This window comes from Tasmannia lanceolata, unplaced genomic scaffold (genome assembly GCF_043159265.1).
Source record: "Tasmannia lanceolata isolate RefF3 unplaced genomic scaffold, GAP_Taslan_0.1 ptg000008l, whole genome shotgun sequence".
Classification (NCBI taxonomy): domain Eukaryota; kingdom Viridiplantae; phylum Streptophyta; class Magnoliopsida; order Canellales; family Winteraceae; genus Tasmannia; species Tasmannia lanceolata.
Window position 1 is genome coordinate 26,886,719 of NW_027518685.1, and position 19,476 is coordinate 26,906,194.

At 37.0% G+C, this 19,476-nt stretch overlaps 2 protein-coding genes across 2 annotated transcripts; one reads left to right on the forward strand and one right to left on the reverse strand.

Annotated features, from left to right (window-relative positions):
• The first annotated feature begins 1,551 nt into the window (after positions 1–1,551).
• On the forward strand, positions 1,552–10,764 carry LOC143885016 (vesicle-associated protein 1-2-like). Its single transcript, XM_077388959.1, has 9 exons — positions 1,552–1,638; positions 1,735–1,794; positions 1,950–2,020; positions 2,410–2,491; positions 2,590–2,705; positions 2,813–2,977; positions 3,102–3,146; positions 8,649–8,726; positions 10,242–10,764. Exons 2-9 carry the CDS (start codon positions 1,743–1,745, stop codon positions 10,350–10,352), a joined length of 720 nt encoding a protein of 239 aa, XP_077245074.1. The 5' UTR covers positions 1,552–1,638; positions 1,735–1,742; the 3' UTR covers positions 10,353–10,764.
• Positions 10,765–11,554: 790 nt separating this feature from the next.
• Positions 11,555–12,912, reverse strand: LOC143883510 (uncharacterized). The gene is made up of 3 exons (XM_077386858.1): positions 12,673–12,912; positions 12,389–12,551; positions 11,555–12,035 (listed from the first exon to the last, which is right to left on the reverse strand). Exons 1-3 carry the CDS (start codon positions 12,789–12,791, stop codon positions 11,613–11,615), a joined length of 705 nt encoding a protein of 234 aa, XP_077242973.1. The 5' UTR covers positions 12,792–12,912; the 3' UTR covers positions 11,555–11,612.
• Positions 12,913–19,476: the final 6,564 nt, after the last annotated feature.

The window sequence follows — 19,476 nt, forward strand, 5'->3', positions numbered from 1 at the left end:
CCGATCTTTCTCTCTAAGAAGATTGATCATGTTACAAACCGATTTGGATCCGTAACAATCGGCATCAAAACAGTCGATCCTGCGCCATGGCTGCTTCTTCAGAGATTTTAGATTCGATGCGTGAAGATTTCTAGAAGATCAAGGCACGTGTTTTGGAATTGATGGAAGGACATCGACGGTTTGCGGAAGGCTTGAACAAAATCAACAGGGCGATCGAGAAGTCCTGCATGATAAATGGCAAAACGGAAAAATAAGAGAAAAGAACAGGAAAGAAAGCAGATAGAAGAAAAACCGAAGAAGCAACAAAAGAAAGTCGTCATTGATTTCCAGTGTGTCGTCGAGTTTGACGAGTTCACTACAGGAAAATCTGTCTTCCCTCTCAACATGTCTAATACCATTGAGAAGATCCTCATCCATAACCATCCGTGCATCAAAATGACAACCATTTCAAAAAAGCACGGCGAAAGAGCTTTGATGAACAACATGGTGAGATTTGTTAGAAGATGGAGTTGTCGCGTCCCTTAATGACGACATGCGAAATGATGACTCGTTGTAAAACGAAGAAAAGAAGAAAGGCCCGAGAGGGAAGAATGAAGAAGAAAAGGGCAAGAGATAAGAACCTCATAAAGTCCTCTCAATATCTCTCTCAATTTGAAGATCCAGGATTTGAATTTATATCAATTGAATCACTTTTTCGAGAAATACAAGAGATCTAAGCCATACAAGTTCGAATCCCTCTCTCTCCTTTTGCTTAGGACGATCCAAAACTGTTCATTCCTCAGGCCACAATGTAAATGGGTTGTACCCTGTAGATCATCTCCATAGGATGTTCCTAACCCTTGGATCTATAGATGTTTCTATATTGTGCAGTCCCTCTACAGATCGGAGGGTTAGGATCATTCTATGGAGATGCTGCTTACAACGTACTTACATTGTGGCCCAACAAATGAGAGGTTTGGATCATTCTATGAAGTGGGACCCACTGCACTTTTTGAAAAATACTGGAATTCACGCTCACACTGCATATAAAATCTGCATAAAATATGAGATTTTCACTCATAAACAATCATAAGCTGTTGTCTGTTGAAGTAGATAATAATAAATACATAAATAAACGGCCGGATCTTGCCAAGGCCACCCCAGTGGGATATTATCTTAATTCTTAAAAAATAAATCGTCACGGACTGAAAGGGAAAGGGTAATACAGTCTTTCTATGTCGTTTTAATAAGCTGCTCAATCAATATCAGTCCCCACCAAATCATGCGAGGTTTAACACCTTGCCCATTAATAAATTCTAATAAAATGACCAAAACACCCTCGTATTCATTTAAAAGCATTTTATTCGTATAAAAACAGCGACAGCGAAACAGAATTTTCGTCTTGGGTGATGATATATTCGCACCCCCTTTCAGATAATTCGCACCCCTTATAAATGAACTGTGGCAGAGTTTAACGTTTTTTGACGTCAAATAACTTTACAAGGGTGCGAATTATCCCACAGCAGGTGCGAATTTATAATCACGCTTCGTCTTTAGAACATAACCTCGTCCCGATCATTTTTTTCTCAACTTAGAAAATAAAAGCCTAGAGAAAGAAGAAAAAAAACAAACAGAGAAAGAAAAAGTGGAGATAAAAAGGTAAAACAAAAGTACCGAAAGAAGAAGAGGAATCTGCAATTCCAGATCATTCTTCTTCCTAATTTTTCTAATCTGGAAATTTTTTTCTCCATTTAGATTTCAATATGAGTTCTGGAGAGCTTCTCGAGATCGAACCTCAAGAACTCAAGTTTCCTTGTAAGTTTTTGTTTATGTTTTTTCTTCGATTTTGAGATCGCTCTTTCTCTTTCTTTTTCATCGTTCATTAGATCTGTGTTATTTTAGGGTTTTGATTTATTTTTTTTGTTTGTTTGTTGTTTTAATTTATTGATTTTGTATTTTGTGTTGAGAAGTCGAGCTGAAGAAGCAGATCTCATGTTCTCTTCAATTGTCAAATAAGACGGATAATTATGTTGCTTTCAAGGTAATCTTTTTCTCAATTTTCTTACATTTTCAAAGATTTTTCCCCTTTTTTCATCTTTAATTCTCTGTCATTGTTGTTTAAATAGCTTGCCCTAAAAATGAGAATCATTGACACTAGGAATAAATTCTCTTGCATTGTTCTGTTATCAGAATGCCCTAAAATGAGAATCATTGACAGTAGGAATTCGGAATTTTTTTTTCATTTTTAATTCTATTGTTTTGTTCTGTAATTTGGTTGCCCTAAAAATGAGAATTATTGATAGTATGAATACGGATTTTTTAATTTTTTTTTTCAATTTTAATTCTCTTGCATTGTTCTGTAATTAGTTTGGCCTAAAAATGAGAATTTTTGACCGGAGGAAAATGGAACATTTTTTTTTTCTGTTTTAGGTAAAGACGACGAATCCGAAGAAATACTGCGTTCGTCCAAACACCGGAATCGTCATGCCTAGGACCACATGCGATATTATAGGTTTTTGTTTGATGTTGTTTTGCCTTTCTTTTTCTTTTTTTAAAATTTTCTATTTTATTATTTATTATTTATTATTTTTATTTTTATTTTCTGTTCAGTTACAATGCAAGCACAACGAGAAGCTCCCCCTGACATGCAATGTAAGGACAAATTTCTTCTTCAAAGTGTCATTGCGAATCCAGGCACCGCCCCAAAGGACATTACCCCGGAAATGGTGAGCTATTCATATATGCTCCATGTTTGTATTTGTTGTGATTTTGTGAGTATTAGGTAATACGAGATTATGACATTGCTTTGGTTTTTTGAATTGGGTTTGTTTAGTTTAATAAGGAGTCGGGGAATCTCGTTGAGGAGTGTAAATTGAGAGTAATTTATGTCTCTCCACCTCAACCGCCCTCACCCGTTGCAGAAGGGTCCGAGGAGGGCTCACCTCCTAGGGTTTCTTTATCGGACAATGGGAATTCACATGCTTCGGAATTTTCTGCTGTGAGTATTGAGAGGTGTCCTGGTATTTGATTCTAATGTTAGTTTCTTTTTTCCTATTTCTTAGTTATGTATCTATATATGTTTTAAGAGAGAATGCTTGGTTCCATTTTTATGATGCTAATAGGTTTCAAGAGCAGCTTATTCTGAGTCTCAAGACAAATCTTCGGAGGTGAGTTTCTTCTTTGGAATTTTGGATAATTGAACTTTTCTTTTGACTTTCCAGTACCATGTTTTAGTCGTTACGCTCTTGTGGATTTGGTAAAAACTGAGTTGTCATGAGTTACAAGATACAAAATTATGACTAACTGTTTAGCCTCATTACAAGCACATTGTAAATGGGGATTTTATTATGTTATGATAGGTGTGGGTTTTGATATTAGCCTGATTGGTTGGTTGGTGTTAAGCAGCTCTAGTGCCAAATTTGAAAGTTTAAGACACTTGCACTCTATTCACAATTCTTCCATAGAAAAAGGATAATCCCAATTAGAAAAGTAAGAGTTTGTGCAAGGTGATGTTGAACATAGATTTGCGTAAGAAATGGTAAGTTGCATTCTCCGGAGCTTGTTTAGGGACATTTAATGTCCTTTTGGCCAATAAATGAAAAAATATATCAAATTTCGTCCGTTTTCTATTGATCCATCCACGTGGAACTTGTGTGCAATGTATTTCGGTTCATGCTTGCAACAATTTTAAGTAATTGTGATAAACTTGAATTGATCCTGCTATTGATAAGGGTTCACCAAGTATAATGAAAGGGTATTTCATACCACTGTGTAGTTTCCACAACATTATACATTTATTAGTAATGTGGTTATTAACCATTTGAGTACACTCACAGCCTGATAAATATACTTTTGAGGTATATTAACTTCAAGGCAGAAGACATGAGGACATTATTCAGTTGGATATATGGTTCTGGGTTATCTATTCTGCTCAACATGTTTCTAGATTTTTTGGCTAGTAGTGGATATTATGATAGGGTCTTCAAAATCATGATTATTTTGTGTTGACTGTGTCTTCATTGTTATGGATTAAAAAAAAGACTGTGTCTTCATTTTTGCTAGAGTTATTTAGGATATTTTGTTGGTACAGTTGTTATGGCAGTTTTACTTACCAACCTGGATAGTAGCATATTCACTACTGCATGTATGAGCTAGAGATGGGTCTGGGCGGCTGCTTACACGGCCATAAGTTGGTATGTGCCACCTATAGAAGGACAAGCTGATGCAGGACAACTAAGAGAGATGGCATCTTTTGGTCTTGGGTGAAGATTTAGGTGAAATAAGCTACAGGGAGAGGTAATGGTTAAAGGAGGAAGCTTAGGTAAGCTTATGACTAGGAATTTAGGAACTGTTGGAACAGATTTAATATGGGCGGCAAATCTAGACAAATCTGAGAAACTTTGGTAAATGTAGTAGATTTGAAGTAAAGAATCGGGATTTTGTATCGTGATGGAAAAGTTGAGGGAATAGGAAAACACTTAAGGTTACATACCATGGGTACTGAAAATAATAATTCTCGCATGCTTTAGTGTGGATTGTTACATTTTAAAGTGGACTGTAATAGGTTCTGTGAGGATAGAATTTCATAACAGTTGACAGAAAAGGTTTTAGGCGTCAGTTTAGGGAAAATACAAGAAGATTGAAAGGGTCTGGAAGGTAGATGGCTTCAATTGTGTAGTTGGGTTTGGATTCTAGTCTAGTCCCTTCATATTTTCGTGGGGTTAGAAATCTATAAATTGTTAGGCTATTGGCCATTTGAGGTATTGAATTTTATGAATGAAGTTTGATTGCTCTAAGTTTGGGTCCTCAATCGATCCACCCTAAACCATATCCTCCACCTTTGAACAGTTCAAGAACAATTCCCCCTCCCACTCCCCCCACCGGCCCACGCCCAGCCTAGCTGCCAACAGTCGAAAATCCATTTCTTTTGCAAATCTGTAACCTAAAACCTGCACATACCCTTTTCCTTTAGCATATCGACCATACTAGAAACATTACATTACCAAGAAATCCTACCAGCTAAAGACTACACCAAGAACCCTATCCGAACAGTCCTTAACCACCTGAAAATCCAACCTGTTACATATTCCAATATTTGTTTTAAAAACCATTACACTACCTATTTTATTGACTGCTAGAAACCCGTGGTGAGGTGAAATCCCTACAAATCAGGCCTTACCCTGGTCTGTTACGGATATAAAACTCTACCCAAAACTCCTCTTTTCCTCGACCTAATTAAACCCATCAGCCAGTTAAATAATTCTGCAACATAAGTGTGAGGTTACAGTCGCATTATTTAGGACTGCATAACCAGTAAACTCAAAGATCACTCCCTACACCCCTCCTAAAGCACATCAATCCTTCTATATGTGCCCTGAATTGACCCTTAAACCTTTAGCCTATTAACTGTAATACAATTTTACCACCCAAGACTTATAATAGTCCACCTTTCTTACCTGTAACAATCAACCTAAATCTGCAACAGTTCCGTTGTACAGGCTTATGACCTGTCCCTTAGCCCATACCTCATTCATAACCTAATCGACTGAAACCCAAGTCCAATATTTAACGTAGCTGTGACCTATGCCCCTTTCCTTCACTACCCGATATCAATTGGTATCAGACCAATACCTAGTGGCTTCCGTTTTCGTTCTATACAGGAGATCCCAATCACTATTTAGATAAATTTAACATGAAGATTAGGTTGAGAACATCGAGAAGTTATATGATGGATGCGCATAATATTATGTAGAATATTATGAGCAGGCATCCCTTATGTTGGATCAGAATCCGTAATTTGATGACAATTTAAAAAGTATCTAAGGAATCCTTATTTTTAAAAGTATTATAAATCTTTTAAAAACTTTAAATTGGTTGCGGAGAGTATGAATTGGCAGGTGAGGTGGTGACTGCGTTGGTGCAACCCCCTCCCCCTGCATTGCCTTGTCCTCTCTTGCTCAGAATCAACTCCATCTCAAGCGGCGAAAATCGCTTGGAACCAATATCATATTGCTTGGAATTGACTTCAGTTGTCAGTGATGGGAGATGCTGTCATTTGTGTTTTAGGGTTGTTAGGAGAAGGTTGGAGATCTTTTCGGTCATCGTTGATTAGTGGTATACCTTCGTGTGCTCGACCGGAATTACTCTTCCAAGAAAAATCTGTTCATGTATATGGATTATGGAGTTGACTCCGCGCTTGCTTCTGATTGTTGGGTGATGAATGCACTTACTGTCATGTAAGCAAAGTGTTCAGATTTAGATGCAGCCATCTTTTTGTTTGGAAGAATGATTAAGAAAAGTGTAATCTCATGGAATACCATGATTACTACTTATGGACAAAATGGTTTCCTGAACCAGTTAGGTTTTTTCCTTAATGCATTTGGAAAATGTAGTACCCGATTCAGTTACCACGGTCAGCCTTTTATTGGCAAGTGGCTGCCCCGATTCGACCCATTGTTTTACTGTAAAACTGTATTTTTGACAATGTTTCTGTCATTACATCACTTGCTTGTACATATGCAAAGTCTGGTACTTGTCCCATGCCAACATGTGATACTTCTTTCCATGCTCCATCATTCCCCATCAAAGGTTAGCCAGGATGCTTTCCATTCTCTTAATTGTCATAGACGGATACATAGCTGAAAGAATGTGTCTCAGGGCCATTAACCAAAAAATAAAAAAAGAATATATCTCAGAGTGGTAAAACCTATTTACCACCCTGAGATAGGTGCTTTCCTTTGCATCGTTCAACCCTGCTTCTTATTTTACTGATGAGCTTTTCAAAAATAAATAAATAAACAAATCAAGTCTTTGTCTTCCTTTAAAGAGAGGACTTCTGAGATATGTGAGTGGCAGTCTCATTTGATTGAAGCCAGTTATTGATTTATCCCCACATGTGTATCCGCTTTTGTTCCTGTTGATCAGTTGAGCGGAAGCACTTTCATACTTCTTTAGAAACTTCATGATGTTATATAGAGCACTTCTAGCCCCATTGTAACAACAATTTTTAGATAACACTCTGTAACAACAGTTACATAAGCTAATAGGACTGTAATCCGATAATGATTTCGGATTTTCCACCTTCGGAATTAAACAGATAAAGGTAGAGGAGTAAAATCTAGGTAATGCACCTCCTTTGAAAATTTCTATAATGGCCTTGACCAAATCTTCCTTGATAATATCTCAGCAATGTCTTAGAAAGAAGCAATCAAATCCGTCATGACCAATCTTCAGGGAGATTAAAGACCACCTTCTTCACCTCCTGATATGATATCCTGAGAAGCATATTGTTATCTTTCCCATTGATCACCGAGGGAATGACCTTCAATAGGTCCTCTTCCATATTAACTCCTTCCTCCGTCTACAGACTCCTAAAGAAGCCACAAGCTGCCTCCTGAATTCCTTCTGGCTCCTTTAGCCATTTGTCATTTACCTAGATCCTTCTACTAGTGTTACATTTTCTGCTGATATTAATGGAAGCATGAAAGAACTTAATGTTCTTATCACCTTCCTCCAACTATTTCTCTCTTGATTTTTGCCTCAAAAAGACTTCTTCCATTAGTAATGCATTTCCAGTGGTCGCTTTATGACAGTTGAAGAGAGGCTCTATGCATCTTTTATGTTTTGTGTATCTTTTTTTCTAGCTTCTCTTCTACTTTTCTCCATGTCCAAGCTCAGTCATTTCTTTGTGATTTTCCTTTGCTGCAATGAAAAATATCTTTTGCTTTGTTAAAAAAAATGTATTTTGATGTTTAATAAAATCTTCGGGGGAGATATATGGACATCTTGATGCTTCAAGTTTGGCAGCGGTTAAACAAAAGACTGCCAACTGCCATTGTCAATGTAAGTAATTACAAAGGCACTTCTCAGAACTGGTTTATAACAAAGTTCTTCATTTAATTCTCTAGGAAACAGGTGTCCTTCATCCATTTGCTATCATCACATAAGTTTGGTATTATAAAGTCACTAAGCAAACTCGTACAGTCCTACTGACTGGCAGTTAACCTTCCACAGCATCATGTGCTGCCGCACTTGCACTTAATAAGTGTATACATTGTCAGTAGAAATAAACAATTTCAGACGATGGATATAAGACTTGCCAGTAGAAATAAATAAGCTAACCTTCCAAGTCAAATTACTTATCGTTCTATAATAGCATTCTAACTTGCAACCATTCAGCTTTTTCGTACTTAAGGCTTTTGTTAGTTGTGAAAAATGATGAGAAGTTTCTCCTACTGGCGAATTTTTTTTTATGTCAATGTATTCTTTTTTCCTTTTGGGTTTCTGGATGGCAATGTGTTCATGCTACTGAATACTTCTGTCCAGTGTACCAGTTAATGTTGCAGAATCATCTTTGAAGAGTTTTATGTGCGAGGGGTTTTGGATTTTCTAGCACCTTTCTTTTGCCTTTTTGATCTGTACTTGCAGTTTGACTTTCAGGCCTTTAGCAAAGGATGCGTGCAGTTCTGTTCACCTGATATTCCTTATGATTTGTGCATATTTCACCTACTTTCATGTTGTTGTTTTTATTATGTAGACTGTTTACTTAAAAGGTCTCGTGGTGTGTAAGCATTCCTTTTGAAATAAATAGTACTTTGGTGGAGAATCTACTGGATGTGTCTTCCGTACATTCATATTGTATGTATATAATACTTTTAAGTGTTTTCCAGGCAAAGGTTTTAATTTCAAGGTTGACTGAGGAGAAGAATTCTGCCATTCAACAGAATAATAGACTTTGTCAGGAGCTGGTAAGGGAATTTATTCTGACTCCAGTGTTAAGTTTGTGCTATCAGTTGAGTTTTCACAGCCTGTCGATAATCATTTTATGTGACGTAAATGATGGAATTGGGAGTCTCTATTGTATGCTGCTGTTTTGATGATTATAAATTTATAATTTTACTATGTAGATCGTTTGCATTCCTATGGGATTATTTGTCAGACATTGCTCTATTCTACAGTTCTACCCTCTATCTTCAACCAATTACTTCTTCTACTGGCTTCTATCGTACTAGTTTATCAATAGCCCCAAAATTTTTGGTTGGCATTTAATGTATTCTTTTTGGTTTTTGGTGAAATGCTACAATTGACTTGCACTGTCATCTCTACTAGTGTTACAAATCTTTTGTATTTGCAAATATCTTAGTTTCATGGTAAAGGTACATGGTGCAGATCGTAGCTTACATGGTTATGCTTATCACTGTGTCCTCTGGAGTTTTTATCACATTTTCTGCCTCAATTATAGTGATCTATTTCTTGTTTCCTATAATTTGAATTTTAACCCTGTTTAAGGCATTAATTTAGCTTTCTTGGAGTCAGCTTATACAATTTTTGTGTTAACCTTTAGAAAGGGTGTCAATACTCTGGAACAAGGGATTAATTGTTCATGAAATTTTTTTCTTACCTAGCACAATTTGCTGGTTACAGCAGTGGTGACAAATGAACTGGGACCCACATGAGCTGAATGTGCTCTGATCAGGGAGCTTATGTTTCTAGAAGTCACTACTACTGTAAACAGTGATATTTTCTTTTAGTAAGACTATCGTTTTCTTTATTTTTTCCCCCATTAAAAGAAAAGGACTTTCATTTTCTTTTTGGCTCAGGGAAAGCCTGTTCACTTTCTGATTTTCTGGACTGAGTTATTATTGAAAGTGGAATGAGATTGGGAGGATTGAGCCTCTAGCTCAACGGTCAAGGCCAAAAGAATGGAATGAGATTTATCAATGGCCTATAGCAAAGTATCTCATAAGCTAGTTTAGTTTACCCTTTTCAACTCTTACAGTTAACACTCCCCTTCACGTGTGGCCCCTCTTTCTAAGGTTGGCATACACGTGGCACATGTGGCCCCTCCTTTGGGTTTGGCCATTGCGTGTGGTTTTTTGCTATTAAGGAGGTTTGAACTCAGGACCCTGGATATTCCTCCTATGCCCGGTAGCGATTAATTTGATAACTCAGATGGGTTTTGTTGAGAATGAATGGAAGTGCCACCATCTCTTCTTGGAAGTGCAAATGGCGTCACATATTTGAATTAAATTTATGATAAATATGGTTTAATTGTTGACTTCAACCCATAAGATAGGCCCCTCCTTTTTCCCAAACCAGAGTCAATTAATGGTTTATTTGCTATTCAGTTTCTCTGTACCATTTTTCTTAGTTTAAAATTTGTTTCGCTTCTTTCTATTTAGCAGTTATGGAGAAGGTGTATGATCATGTTGACATATGTATACCCTTTGGTGAAATTATCATTTTTCGGCTACTTCGTGTAGGAACTTATGAGGCGAGAAGGCGGTAAAAGGCACGGTGGTTTCTCCTTCATGTATGTGGCACTGTTCGGGTTGCTCGGCATTCTTTTGGGGTATATCATGCGGAGGACATGAGGATCGTCTTTTCCTTGCAGTGTTTTTCCTTGCTTTCACTTTCCGGGTTCTTTCTCATCCCCTTCCAAAAGTAAGAAAAATGATTTGACATGGTTACTTGTTAGGTGTGTTGGAAGTTTTCTGTTACATAGAGCAGGGGAAGACATTTGATTTGTTCAGGTCTCAGGGTGTTGATGAAGAGTCGCTTGTGTAAGTGTTAATGCAAGAACTCATGATGATTGTGTTGATAGACATTTGATTTGTCTCTGTCTGCTTTGTTAAGTACACAAGGGAGGGGTTATTTTATTAGCAACTAACTATACAATTCTTTTTTCTTTTCCTGTTTCTCTGAGCATAATGAAACATTACCATTAAATTAAGGGAAATTGTAGTATACTTCTTTGAAAGAATGATATCTTCTCTATCCTCTTCAGTTTTCTGCATTTTGAACTCCTTGATCGGATGATCATATGCCCTTTTGATTCATCAACCCTTGATTAGGGTTCCACGAAGAAAAATCTGAACCGTTGATTTTTGTACTTTATCTTTTACAAGATCAGCAGTCGCGATTCGTACATGTCCCTGTGTGGGACCCAAAAATGCGTGTTAGCATTGATTTTGAGTCATCTCATGATATATTGGCGTGTTTAGTTTCACTTGTGACCGATCTTAGTTACTTACACCCCCATCTGCCTGACCCACTAGATCAACGGATCCGATCACACTAGATCAAAGACCTGATCACTGTACACGTGTAATTAGTGTGGGTCGAGTGTTTATGACTGAAGTTTTTAAAAATTGCCACCTTTGCAGACAGTGGAGCCAATAAGGAGGTGCCACTTGGCACACAAGACGTATCATTTATGGGCTTATGGCTATGCTTTTACACTACATGGGAGTGACCCAAGTAAGAATAAGGGGCGAATATATCATTTCCCTTATCAAGTGGAGCTTGTAGTTACACTGTCTTGTTTTGATAGATACAGCCTTCCGAAAGAAGTTCACAATAAAGAGAGTTCTATTTATATGGACGAAACAAGTTAACAATAAAGAGAGTTGTATTTATCAAAACAAGAGGGGTGTAAATATTATCTTGTCCTTGTCAAATTAGCAGTGCATAATCTTCTTTCTTTTGTTTACTTACTAAAAGTTTATTTTCATTTAAAAAAAAAAAAACACAAAGAAATCAGGAAATAGAATAGTGAATTCTAAATAAATGAAAATTTGATGAAAACTGTCTTATTACATCCCTAATAAACAATAATTAACCCATTAATACACTTATCTATAAGTTTTAGGACCTAATAATATCCTAACAAAATCATTCAATTCATTATTCCATTTACATGCTTGGCAGCAAAAACTCTCCTCTTCATATGTAGACCACTGTCCTCTCCAACCACCTCTCATCCTTCCATTCCTGCAAGTATGCCTACAACACACAATTTCTCGACGCCTGATAGTCTTTTTAATCCACAATTGACGCAATATCTTCTCTGATTTACTTCTACACCCCTCAATTCCCTTCTTATTTGATTTGTTTTTCTCTACTTTGTTCAACAAAGCCAACCCTTTAAAACTAGATGAGTCTTCACTGAGTAGAATTAGACCCAAGGCATAAGTAGCTTCTAAGTTTCCCAATTCTGAAGCCTTCTTCAAGAGTTCACAACCCGATTCAGTTTCGTTGGAACTGAAATATTCAACCTAATTACACCAAAAAGAAAAGATAATATTGTGTTAGGACTTAGGAGTAAGCCCAAAAAATAATAATAATAATAATAATTGCCCAAACCCAGCTTGTCTTTTTTCTAAAAGCAATAATCAAATGTTAATGTAGTTTCCAATTTTTTTTAAAAATCCAATTAATTAAAAAAGAAAAAGAAAATGAAAAAAAACAAGCTTTAGTGTACACAATTATTAATACACGGTAGTGCCAATATCAGTAGACAAAAAAGGTTTGGAAAATGGATGCATTTCTAGGAAAAGACAAAGAAATGAGGCTGAAAATATCGTTTTCTAAATATTGTAAGCATGCATGTAGAAGGTGAAGAAGTTACCATGCCCAATCTATACAATGATTCAGGATTGCTAGACTCTTCACATCTCCTAAGAAAGGAAGAAGCTCCATCAGGGAGTCTCCAATTAACTGCTGGCAAACTTTCAAGGGATGCTCTTTGGAAAACTCTAACATCAGCACCAGCCTCATTCAATTCCTTACACCTAAACAAGACATAAAACACAATATAAGAAAGATGAAAAGCTGAATTGAGTAAAAGATTTTTCCCATGATAAAAAGAAGAAGAAAGAAGGAAAGTAGATAAGAAATAAGAGATGATCTTACGCTAATTTCGTGTTCACAAGCGCCTTTAAAGAAGATGAACCTACTCGTGACACGATCTCCGCCATTAAATCATAAGGAACTGACCCAATGGCTGGGCTATGATGTTTTGTTTCTTCCATTTTCTTGCAATGATCCTTGGAAAGAATCAGAAGGGAAAAGAAGAAGATGAATGTCTGAACCTTAAGGAAAAAAAAAAAGAGAGAAGAAAAAAGGTCTCTGTTTGAAGCAAAGTAAGGAAGAAGAAAGGTGGCCCTGGCCATATATTTATAATGAGTTTTGTTCCCTGTTTTTTTAACGTTGTAGCTTGGCTAAAGGCTTCTAACGACTTTCTGTTTTTTCTAATGGAAATAGTAAACTTAATTCTCGGATGACTCTGCCTTTTAACAAGCTGTTTTTTTTTTTTTTTTTCAGGTAAAGGATATATTCGCCCCCTTTTCTCTTTGTCACCCACTTATAGTGCAAAATGAGTAGCTATAAATACACTAGAGGGGGTGGCCAGGAAAAGAAAATTGGACAAATTTATGACTTTCCTTTTCTCACGTTTTTTTGTGAGCTGGTGCAAGATGCATTCAACGGTTCACGGAACGTTGATGATGGCTTCTGGACCGTCCATCTGAAAATCACACATGTTGGATGGTCTCAACTATATTCCTCATGGGTATTTTCCTAACTGATGCTGACCGTTGACCAACTGTTGGATTTTATTGTCTGTTATTGTGCACTGATTGGACGGCTCCGATTGTCTCTCCCGTGATGATCTCCTTCCCATGATTGTCCACTAATCTGTTTCCTCTTTTTGTCGTAAGACATTGTTCGTTACAAGTTAATTAATGATTACTTTAATGCAAGGGTAATTAATCATTAAACTCTCATGTCTTTGCCCTAAGTTATATTCTTGCCAAAATTAGAATTCTAGAGGAAAAGACCATCGTGACCCTCACAATGGGTGCAGGGGAAGAAGGGTATTACTGTCAAATTACGGTGCTTGTGAGTTACTTGTGGGTGGGATGCTTCATTAGGGCGTGACGTAATTGTAATACGGTGAGGCATGCGTATCATTACATAGTGATAGTTGATCAGGGGCCATCCATCTGATAGGCCCCACTTCGATCTCCAATGGCAGAAAAAAAAATACTCCCAATGGGAAAAAACTTTCCATGAAAAATGCTGGATCTTGGATTTTTTTTTTCATGGATAAAGATATTCCAACGTCCGGCAAGAATAAAATTTTCTCAGATAACAGTGAAATTTTTTGGATTCCGGTATAATTTTCTTAGACAACAGGGAAAATTTTGGATTCTTGCAAAAAAAATTCCATGAAAAATGAGTTGCATTTGATAAAATTCACGATCTTTGACTATGATGAAAAATAATCCCTTATGAAGTTTTCAGTAGAAAATTTTCCAACATAAAAAAAAAACCGAGGTTGTATTTTTCAAGGTTTGGTGATGAAAAATTTTACATGAAAAATTTTTACCTAAAAAGGTGGGTTGCCAAACCCCATAAAATTCGTTTTCCTAGTCTTTTTAAATGTTGCCAAACATGAATGGAATATTAGGATTGTTGGATTGATCCGCAATTAGAAAATGTAGGAAAAATATTTCTTGTGGAAATTTTTTTCCTCGATGAATTTTGTTTCCAAGGGTTAGAGGGAAATGATATGGTTATGGCTTATTAATTATAAATTGCAGGTCCTAATAAATAAAACATGAATTGTGATTATTCAAATTATATATTTTCATGGGTAATCAAAAAATGGAAAAGCAGGAAATTCTTAAAAAGTTTTCTTTACAAAATTTTGCAGAAAAATTCCAGCAATCCGATGCATATTGACATTTGGTTCTATGGAAAATTATTCTTTTCCAAGTTTTTTTTTTTTTTTCAAGGAAATTGCAAACCTACCCCACACTGAAATTTTTTTCATGGATTTTTTCCATAATTTTGTTTTCCCTATGAGATGAAGGTAAAGTTCTTCTTGAGAAAATTTTCCCTGCAAAATGACTCCTCTAACTCATCTTTCATGAAAATCTTTTTCCAAAATTGAAAATTTTCTCAGTTTTCTTGAGGAATTTTTTCCTAATGGAGGGTTCCTAACTTCCTATCATGTTGATGTCAAGTGAGCGACACAGGCTCTAACACACCCCCCCCCCCTTCTCATAATATCATTACCATATATTAATAATTGCACAAACTCACCTTGTCTTTTCTTTTTTAAATAGATGTCAAAGGTTACTACAGTTCCCAAAAAACTCTCACAATGCAGTTAAAAATGAAAAATAAAGCTAAGTTTGTGCAATTATTTAAACAAGGTAGTGCCAGTATCAATATCAGAAGCCTATATTTATGACTCTAAAAGGTAAATACCAGTATCCTGTGTAGTGATCAGAACCATTCATCTTGTGATCCAAACTATTGCATGAACCTCCGAGTACACCCATTAAAACTCTTCTTCATCGATGGGATATAGCATACGGGATTGTCTATGCAACTTTGCAAAAAGCCAGTGTGCTAAACGTAACGGGATATCCGAAATTCCTAGTTCATTTCCTTTGGATTTGACTGAGTTTTTCAGGAATTCGGGTGGTGGATCAGAGCTTAGGAAGCCCTCGGAGTCACAGCTTGCTTTTACAGATTAGAACAGCCACCTCAGATGAATTATTGGATCCAGAGTTCATGCAATAGTTTGAATTAAAGCTTTTGAAAAATGAAATGAGATCCTGAAAGACTCTCAGGGTGAATAGATCAGCTATAGACTTTGCACATAGAAAACAAAAACACAAAAAATCTTACGGAAAAAGTGATGGTCAATCTCAATATGCTTGGAGCGGGCAAGACAGAACAGGAGGGATGTATGCCACATTGATATTATCACAGTAAAATACAGGCATAGACTGAAGAGCTATACCCTTATCATGAAAAAAATACTCATATTGGCACCACCATCTTTTGGTAACTCCACTAACTCATCTTGTCTTTTCTTATTTAAACAGTTGGCAAAAGTTATTACAGTTCCCAAAAATCTCTCAAAACCTAGTTTTTAAATAGGACAAGGTGAGTTAGTGCAATTATAAAAACATGGTAATGTCAATATCAGTAGCCTATATTCTATCCAAATAATACCAGCAAGAACCGAACAAGAACAAGGTGCTTGATTTTAACACTGGAATGTGACAGGAGACTAAACTTAAGCCAAGAAAGATACAAAAACCTGTAATAGACCATCGATTGTTTGGACAACACCAACCCAATCAACATTGGAAAAATACCTTGATATAACATAAGATCTTCATAACAGCTAAGCTCATGGTCATACAACTTCCCCATATTCTTTTCAAAATCATCTCTGACGAGCATGGAGCCATTTGTCAAGAATTGGTGCAAAGTACTAATAAAGGTACAAAGTACTAATAAAAAAGTTTGGTGGGGGGATATAATTCTGAAGTCGGATATGGCATAAGCTTATGACCAAATAGTTGGAAATTCATTCTTATAAATTTTAGCCAAATTTAACTTCGATTCTAAATGGATTAAATTCATTGAGATGATGCTAAGAAATTGTTGGTTTTCTGTGATGATCAATGGAGAACCTAAAGGCTATTTTAAATCCTCCGGAGGGATCCCTTATCTCCTTATTTATTCATTATTGGTAAAAAGGTTATCAATAGATAGAGGGCTTCGTGTTATATTTTAGTATAATGGAACTAATGTGAATCCGGGGTGGATCCCTATTACTCATGCTCTTTTGCAGATGTGGCATTATTAGTACTTTTTTTTAATGATAGCCAATTTTATTGAAAAACGATGACCAAGATGGTCGAGATACAAGGAATGCCATTCATAAAACAAGGACGACAAAAAAGAAACATAAACAGCAACACATCAGGGCCGGAGAGGATCCAAGAGCACCAAATCTTCCATGAAAACTCCATCTATAGCTAGAGCATCTACAACCGAATTTGTAGATCTACAGACAAGCTGGAACACAACCGATGAAGATCCCACCCAATCTAACATCTCGTCGAAAAACCGGTCAAACATCCAAAGGTGTTTAGCCAAGCTATTGAGCTATCGGATGACATTTACAGAGTCCCCTTCTACCACCACGTTGACTAACCAATCTCTAGCTGTCAACTTGATTCCTTGATGAACAGCTCTCACTTCTGCCTCCGGGGAGTCCGCCCCTATTGGACCCATGTAAGCCCATGAGACATCTTCATTCTCATCCCTCAGGACACCTCCGATGCTAGTAGGACCGGGATTCCCCAAGCTAGACCCATCAAAGTTAGCTTCAAGAACCAAGGCTCAGGAGGAGCCCACTCTTGGACAACTGGTTTTTTAGCCTCCACACTTGGGCACAGTCTTAAAGCATGGAATAGCCTTGACCCAAGAAATCGTCACGGCAAGCACTTTGATAAACAAGAAAGCAGAGCTTTTTACAACACAAGCAAAGACTAGCATTTCTTTCTTTCCAAAGTACCCAAAAGGTGGCTAGGAGAGCCACATTCCACAAGATCCATCCTTCTTCCACGGTCCTCGGCCCAGCTTGAAAAAAGATCAATCAGGAAACACCCAAGCAAATACCGAATCTACATAATAGTTTACACCAAATCTCCCTGGCTACTTTGCAGTGTATAAACAGATGATCCACTAATTCTCCCGCCTCTAGGCATAAAGCACAATAGTCAATGATGATCACCTTCCTTTTTCGTAGGAAATCAACAGTCTGAATCCTCTCGAGTATAACCGCCCATCCAAAGGTGCACACTCTAAGCGGGGCCTGGATAGACCATACTCTAGCTACCTTGGGGACACAGGAACAAGCCACAAGTTATTGGTAGAAAGACTTTACAGTGAAGTCACCTGAAGAATTCCATATCCAAACCCTTTTATCCATTCCATCTTGTTTAATGTACCCCTCCTCCAACAAACCCAATAGCTGACCAATGGACGTAAACTCCCGATCAAAAAAGTTCCTTCTAAATTGAAGCATCCATACAACACCATCATGTCTTCTTACAAAGTTATCCTTCACAAACTATCTTTGCAACCGCAATTATGAACAAATCCGGAAAAATCTATTTTGAAAGCCGATCAGAGTATTACTTCTTTTCTTTTTTTTGAATGCCAGAGCACTACTTATCTAAGCAAAACCTTACCCTCTCCACAAAATACACTATGAACCTGATCCCTGGAAAAAACAAGTGCTAGAATCACAGGATATCCCTCCAAATGGTCACCCCATGACATCTAAAATTATCCTCTGATCCTCATAGCCTTGATGCAGCCCCATATTTTCCTACAATGACCTTAACCCAAAGTTGAGACCCCTCCTCCCCAAACCTCCAAAGCCATTTGTCGTGAAGCGCAATGTTCATTTGTTTTATCCTTTTAATGCCCAAGCCCCCACACTTTATTGGCTTAGACACCTCCTTCCACTTTACAAAAGGGATACCACGTTTATCATCCAACCCCCGTAATTACAATTACATTAGGAGAAAAATCCCAAAACTAATACCTTGTTTACATATTTAAATATATTACAATATATATCTCATAGTAGGATCATCCATTTAGTGAGGAAGTTATAAGTCCAGAAGTAAGAAAGAGTCCTAGCTCAATTCAAATACACTGAAATTACAGCTTACAGCTTCAACAAGTTCAGTAAGTCTTCAGTCCCTATAAGTCATATACACCAACTCGGGCTACAAGACCATTTATATGATTTCTATGACCATCTAACTTATAGAATCTGAAATCTAAAGTTAACTTCATAGAAAGCCATCTTACGTTCTCTTTTTCGCTTGGTAGAAGTTGCAGCAGGAAGGTAAAAAGAGTGGCATAACCAAAAATAGGCCTTATTACGCCACCCTCAATGACCAAATACTTAAGGTCCAAGAAACGAAACTATGTTTTCTAGATTTGGGGACTGGTTCAGGACAGTAAATGAAGTCCACCCCTCTCGTTGATCAGCAATGGACATATTCCAATATTGAAACTATAGAGCCTTTTCCATTTTGAAGGTCATTTGTATTGTTTTCCTTCCTCTTCTTCTGGTCATCAGAGTTGGAATGAATTATGAATTTTGGAAGTCAAATTCTGAATTGAAGTCAGTCATTGACCGTTTTATTGCCTAGCATGGCTAATGAGTCTTGAGAACTTAGCATTTTCTTGTTTTGTTCTCAAATAAGTTCTAGCAAGTAAAAACTAAAAAAGTTTGCCTGCCGTTGGAGATTTTCAGTGGCAGGAAACTAGGCAAATAAATATGTGGAAGGTCTACACATGTTCCTTCCCACAAACTGTATCTTCTATACATACTAGAACAGAACAGTTGGTGTGCTAAATTTCTGAGGAGAGTTGGCTATCTCTTTTAAAGTCCAGAAAGGATAAGGAGTCGCCTGATGAGTTATGACTTATTGTATCCCTTCTTAGTAAAATTTTCTAATCCATGCTCATACTAAAACCTTTGCCATTGCAAGTCTGTAAACAGTTCTCCTATCATGGTTTTCTCTCCCCTTCAATGTATTCTCAATATAGAGAGAACCTCTTTGTGCAAATGAGATTTGAGAGCATTGAAATGACAAACAGCTCAGGAGAGTTCAAGCAAGGAAAAACCAAAAAAGTTGGTATCAGCGATCCTGGCAATCATATCAGCCCTTAAAGGAGAACAGGTAGAACATAGATTCAATGGACAATTACTCAAAGACATCACTGCCCTATTCTACAATGAGGACATGGAATTAATCGACCTAATCTGAGACCATGACCAAGCAAGGTATGATCAGTGTTTCAAAATGCGGATGAGGG

Coding starts and splice junctions, on each gene's coding strand:
- LOC143883510 (XM_077386858.1), bottom strand. CDS start 12,791: ATGGAAGAAACAAAACATCATAGCCCAGCCATTGGGTCAGTTCCTTAT. Junction 12,552..12,672: donor CTTGTGAACACGAAATTAGC/GTAAGATCATCT, acceptor TGTCTTGTTTAG/GTGTAAGGAATTGAATGAGG. Junction 12,036..12,388: donor CATTGTATAGATTGGGCATG/GTAACTTCTTCA, acceptor TGGTGTAATTAG/GTTGAATATTTCAGTTCCAA.
- LOC143885016 (XM_077388959.1), top strand. CDS start 1,743: ATGAGTTCTGGAGAGCTTCTCGAGATCGAACCTCAAGAACTCAAGTTT. Junction 2,706..2,812: donor AGGACATTACCCCGGAAATG/GTGAGCTATTCA, acceptor GGGTTTGTTTAG/TTTAATAAGGAGTCGGGGAA. Junction 2,978..3,101: donor ATGCTTCGGAATTTTCTGCT/GTGAGTATTGAG, acceptor TGATGCTAATAG/GTTTCAAGAGCAGCTTATTC.